Source organism: Lactuca sativa, chromosome 1, assembly GCF_002870075.4.
Source record: "Lactuca sativa cultivar Salinas chromosome 1, Lsat_Salinas_v11, whole genome shotgun sequence".
In the NCBI taxonomy this organism is placed as follows: Eukaryota; Viridiplantae; Streptophyta; class Magnoliopsida; order Asterales; family Asteraceae; genus Lactuca; species Lactuca sativa.
Window position 1 is genome coordinate 116,059,786 of NC_056623.2, and position 5,723 is coordinate 116,065,508.

The 5,723-nt window shown below is 37.8% G+C and overlaps 1 protein-coding gene across 1 annotated transcript; it reads left to right on the forward strand.

Annotated features, from left to right (window-relative positions):
• The first annotated feature begins 2,265 nt into the window (after positions 1 to 2,265).
• Positions 2,266 to 5,105, forward strand: LOC111903469 (uncharacterized). Its single transcript, XM_023899234.1, has 5 exons — positions 2,266 to 2,731; positions 3,262 to 3,347; positions 3,492 to 3,681; positions 3,768 to 4,072; positions 4,761 to 5,105. Exons 1-5 carry the CDS (start codon positions 2,266 to 2,268, stop codon positions 5,103 to 5,105), a joined length of 1,392 nt encoding a protein of 463 aa, XP_023755002.1.
• Positions 5,106 to 5,723: the final 618 nt, after the last annotated feature.

A 5,723-nucleotide genomic window follows, 5' to 3' on the forward strand; every position in this document is an offset into this window, starting at 1 on the left:
TTTAAGGTCCCCAAACTATTTTTAGATGAGTCTAGGATTTATTCCAAGGCTATTGGTGGAGTTCTATGGCTTTTAAGCATGTAAAAATGAGTTTACACCCCATGTTTGAAGGGTTTATGGCCCAAGCACATTCCTTGGCCGTAAACTCCTATTTGCTCCTCAAAATTCATGTCTAGGGTGTTCTAAGTCCGGATTTGCAAGCCATAAGGTCGTATCTAACTCCCAATGTTGGTTTGGAGGGGTTAAATTGCTTAAAAACCCACTTATTAAGGGTTTACGGCCCAAGCATGCTCCTTGGCCATAAACACATGTTCCAAGTCCAATTCTATGCTATAAACACGAATCATAATGTTTAGAGTACGCTAGGGTAAGCGGACTTACAATCTGGAAGCGTTTGGTTGCGGATTCGGGGCGAAAACGGGTCTAGAGAGAGAGTATAGAGAGAGAGAGAGTGTAAAAGGTCTCCAATGGACTCCACTCACCCTTATATAGGGTTCCGAGTCGGGGATCAGTGGAATTTTACCCGATACTGCCGTTCAACGGGGCTTTTGGTCGCACACGATGTAGTGGTCGTAATAATAAAAACTAACTTTTCCATTTAAATGGAAATGTGTGTTATGTGTTTTTAATTCCTTTTGTCACGACTTAATGACATATTAATGTAAACCAATAGAATTTTTATTAAATTGACACCCTCTAATTAACGAAACTTTTATATAGCGGATTATTCCGTTAATGGTAACGGGGAAATGTAACGGGACAACTTGGGTTGTCATAGATTTCGATTTTTTTATGCTAGTATAAGGGTTGTTGTTTTGGAAATCTTGTTTGCATGTATAACTAGAGAAAAACTTAGATCCAATGCAAGTATGATTGCATGATCACATAGGAATATAAATATTCTCAAAACCTATTAAAATTAAGTATGGATTGATTAGAATTAATTTAAGGTGCAAGAGTTGAATTGGAATTGTTCAATAGTCAAGAAAGGGAGGCAATTCTAGAACCTCCAGTTAAGTCTAGTTTGTTGTGTCTTTGGGCTCGGTTATATGGCCCAGTTTTGTCACCGGTTTTGGCCTGTCCAGCCGTGTGTTTTCTCTCTAGGGTTTAGTATATAAGGTGCATGCATGCATCCTTATCATTTATCGCTTTGATTATTATCTCATTGATTGTATTGTAAAACCCTAGCACACCTCTACAGTTGAAGTTCTTCATCGAGCTCTACTGAGGTGTGACTATATTGGAATCATTAAGCTCTATTTTGATTCATTCGTGTCTTCAGAGTTTTGTTTGTTAGTTTCTGTTAACCTGTTTGAAGATCTAATCGATCTAAAGAGTTTTTCAACTCATCAATTGGTATCAGAGCAGGAGAATGTGTAATCCATACGCATCTCTTCTGTTGAAGAAGGTTTTCGGGTTTTCCGCTATTATCGTTTTCTGTTAGAGTCGACATCTTGTTATTGAAGTAGATCTTAGATTTTGATCTTACCCTAACTTTGTTTGCAAGTCGGATCTTGAGCATGTTTCACGTGAATATCATCATGTCACACGACGATTCCAACACAAACGCTATTAACATAGCCAACAACATTGGTTCAAGTACAAGAGTTCTGATTTTGTACACACACGACTATGAGGTCTGGATGCATCACTTCGAAGATTATGTTCTTGGTTTAGAAGAGAATGGCTATCTGATTTGGGAGGCAATTACTCTCGGTCCATTTGTTCTCTCTGGAACAAATCAAACCATCAAGACACAGAAAGAATACAACCAGCTCATGATTAACGTGGAGCAAGTTCCACAAGACGAAAAAGACAAACTGATGAACAATATTAAATCCATGAGAATGATTAGATTTGCTTTGCAATCTGACACGTTTCGCCTTGTTAGCTCATGCACCACAGCAAAACAGATTTGGGATAAGCTAAAAGAGTTATATTCTACTAATGAAGATTTGGAGCACTCCATACAAACTCTTCTGGTCTCAAAGTTTGGTGCATTTGAGAAAAAGCAAGAAGAAAAGCTCATTCAGACTTTTGATCGGTTCAATCATATTTTAAGTAAGATGATCAAGTATGGTATAGGCAGGGAAGTGATAGAACAAAAGGTCACATTTATGAATGGTCTGAGGCCTGAATGGATGGTTGTTGTCTCAACTGTGAAAGGTGCACGAACAGTTCAAGACGTATTCGTTGACGAAGCTAGTAGGAATTCCTAAATCACATGAAAGTGTTGTTTAAAAAGAAGTGAAAGTAGTGTCGAGCATGGGTTATTTGGCTCTTCTCTCTAAGGGCAAGAACATAACTGAAGATGAAGAAGAGTTGGATCTGGCTGAACACGATCTGACTAATGAAGACTATGCGTTGATAGTTTCAAACCCAAAGAATTTCATTTGTAGAAAGTTTCCCACTAATAAGAACCAAAACTGGCAGGGTAGCTATAGTTCCGAAAAGGTGAAGGAAAAAGAGAAGACCTCTCCTCAACAGGATGAACCGAAGAAGGAGAGCAAGATGTCAGGTGACTCAGGATTTAATTGTCACTTTTGTGGAGGCAAAAACCACTTTGCCAAAGACTGTGTGTTGAGGAAGATGACAGAGAAGAATGACAATGAAGATGATGAAGCTTACCATCTACGTAAGCTAGAGGAAATCAAGAAGAAGAAAGTTGTTGCTAATAACAATACTATGAATGCTCTTATTGTGCAGGAAAATCTTATGGATGATGAGTTCGGTGGTGTTGAAGTCTGGTCTACAGACTCAGAAGATGAAGAAGTGAGGAAGCCTACACATGGCAGGGCTTTCATGGTGAGAGAAGATGAGTATGCTGCTACAGGAAAGTGTTTAATGGTGACCACTAGAGTGTCACACATGAGGGGCTATACCACGGATCAACTGATCAATGAATGTGATCAACTGATCAAAAAGGTACAATCTATTTGTGAATCACTAAAACTTCCTGTCACCAACTATGAAAAAGAACTAAATGAATTAAAAATTAAATTTTCTAGTTTAAGTGGTAGTTTGAAGCAAACACGTCTCACAAACTCTAACCTAACTGATCAAATTAGCAGGGTATCATCGAAGAGTGAGGAGAAACGAATGGGATAGAGCAAAAGGAGAGCGAGTTAGTTAGAATTAAGGATGAGACAATTTATTTGCAAAGGGATAATTTGAAGCTTTTAAATCAGAGAAATGTTTTTTGTTTAATTGCTAAGCGTTTATATTCCAATATTACCCAATTGCATCTGGATTGTGAAATAGGCAAGAAAATTCAAAGTACGATTCTTCCTTTCCTTGAATTAAAGAATGATGAAATTGATGCTGATGTATATAACTGTGAAGCTGTTGTATCTTCTGATGATATTTCTCCAACTTACAGAATTGGTCTTGACAAAAGAGAGTCCTTTTTCAAGTCCAAAGACTACAAGGACATGCTTAAAATTTTTTTGGATGAAAATGATAAATTGAAAATTAAACCTGAAACCATGTAGAAGTTTAACTCACTGAATGCCAAGTTAAGTTTAGAAAACAAGATTGATGTTGAAAACGCTTTTGAATTTGATGAGAATGATGATTTGAGTGAAATATATGTAGAGGATGAGGTGGACTGTTCTGAATTTGTCAAGAGTGAACCCGAACTTGTCAAAAATCTCATTTCTGAAAATTTTGTTGAGTTCGCTCGTTTGTCACAAAATAAGTCCAAGATTCTGAAGGAAAAGTTGTGGTATATCAAAAGGCTCAAACGATACCGAATCAGTTCTATGCAGTTACAGGAGTTACACAGAAGCAAACACTCGAACTGACTACATTATTAAACGAAGATAATGATGAAGGATGTGATGAATTTTTCTGGTCAGCTCCTATCGACAATGCTGATGAGACGGTCGGTCTTTCTGAGATAACATCATGGAGGGTCAAAGGCAGATATGTGGCAGAACCACTTAACAAGCCTACACATTTTGATGTGCCAAGCACAAGTGATACCAAAAATTTTCTAAGTGAACCAGTCAAGGCGACAAGCGTAACTTCCTCCCTAAAAAGCGAAACTCATATTAAAAGACTGAATCCAAAGGTTAATATCCATAGAACTCGAAAGCAAGTGTCAGAGAAGAAACATCAACATAATATGAGATATAAGAAAAATATCACCGAAAGGAAATAGTTTTGGCAATCCCAAAACCCTAATTACGTTCGTTCAGACAAGACTTCAAATTTGAAGGAAGAAGCAAAAGCAAACTCAACTCCATGTACTCAATTCCATTCCTATAGTCAAGTGAACCAAAAGAGAGTTTCGGTCTCCAGAAAGAAAGCGAAAGAAACCGAAGAAGTGGTTTCAGTTCTTAACCAAACAACGAAAAGAACCGAAAGGGAAGCAATTTTGGGTCCCAAACCAATAGGGACAATAACCGAAAGCATGGGTTGGCTCCCAAATCCCATCCTTCTCACTCTCACTCAAAGCACTATCCAAAGGTGGATGTAAAGGGAAAAGGAAAGTTCTTTTCAGAAGACAAAAGGAGACGAAACCCAAACCTAGGAAACATAACCAAAAGTTCGTGAACAATAAAACCACCATTCCAAAGTCTAAAGCTAAAGAAATTAAAACTAACAAAATCAAAGTTTTCACAATCAAAAGAAAAGATGAAACAACCGTAGTAAAACGAACTTATTTGGTTGATATTTCTCTTACTATTCCCTGTTTTGTAAAAGGCTCATGAGGACCCAAGCAACTTTGGGTTCTTAAATCTGCTTGATTTGTGCAGGTTATACATGAAGAGCAGTTCAATAATGAATGGTACATAGATAGTGGTTGCTCACGTCACATGACAGGATGGAGAGAAAAGTTGAGGGAGTTTCGGGCCCTTAAGGATGGTGCATGTGTTAAATATGGCAATAATTCATTTGGCACAATAACAGTCTATGGGATGATTACCAACCGTGAATTCTCAATTTACAAGGTGGCTTATGTAGAGGGATTGCATCATAATCTCATCAGTGTTTCTCAAATGGTTGTTGGAACTGGACTGAAGGTTTCATTTGATGATGAAGGTTCAGAGATTGTTGAGAAGAAAACGAATAATGTTTTGCTAAAATCCAAGCGTAAATGAGAGATGTACCCTCTGAATTTTAATCCAATATGAGGGAAACCAGCAATCTGTTTACTAGTGAAAGCTCAATCTGATGAAAGTTGGCTTTGGTACCGAAGGCTTTCACATCTCAACTTCAAAGACATCAACAAGCTGGTTCTTTGTGATCACGTGTGAGGTCTTCTAATTCTCAAGTTCGATAAAGAACACTTGTGAGCTGCATGCGAAATGGGGAAGAAAAGTCGACAAAGTCATCCTACTCGAGTAAACACAAATATTATAAAACCACTAGAGCTTCTACACATCGATCTATGTGGTCCATCTTCAATCGGAAGTGTTGGTGGCAGCAAGTATATACTTGTTATTGTAGATGAATTCTCTCGTTTTACTTGGGTATTCTTTCTAAAGCAGAAATCGGAGGCGACTCCAAAGCTCAAGGTTTTTATTAAGCAGGCGGAACTTCAACTATGTAAAGTGGTTCGAAACATAAGAAGAGACAATGGATTGGAGTTCAAAAACAAAGAATTTGAAGATTTTCTTGCTGAAAAGGGAATTTCTCACAACTTCTCGGCTCCATACACTCCACAACAGAATGAGATTGTTGAAAGCCAAAACCGTTCTTTATGTGATGCTGAAAGA

Bases quoted from the DNA above. Each gene is read 5' to 3' on its own strand.
- LOC111903469 (XM_023899234.1), top strand. From the start codon at position 2,266: ATGGGTTATTTGGCTCTTCTCTCTAAGGGCAAGAACATAACTGAAGAT. The intron at 2,732-3,261 runs GTGGTGTTGAAG...ATTGTGAAATAG, and splicing joins TCTTATGGATGATGAGTTCG to GCAAGAAAATTCAAAGTACG. The intron at 3,682-3,767 runs GTTTGTCACAAA...AGTTCTATGCAG, and splicing joins AAATTTTGTTGAGTTCGCTC to TTACAGGAGTTACACAGAAG.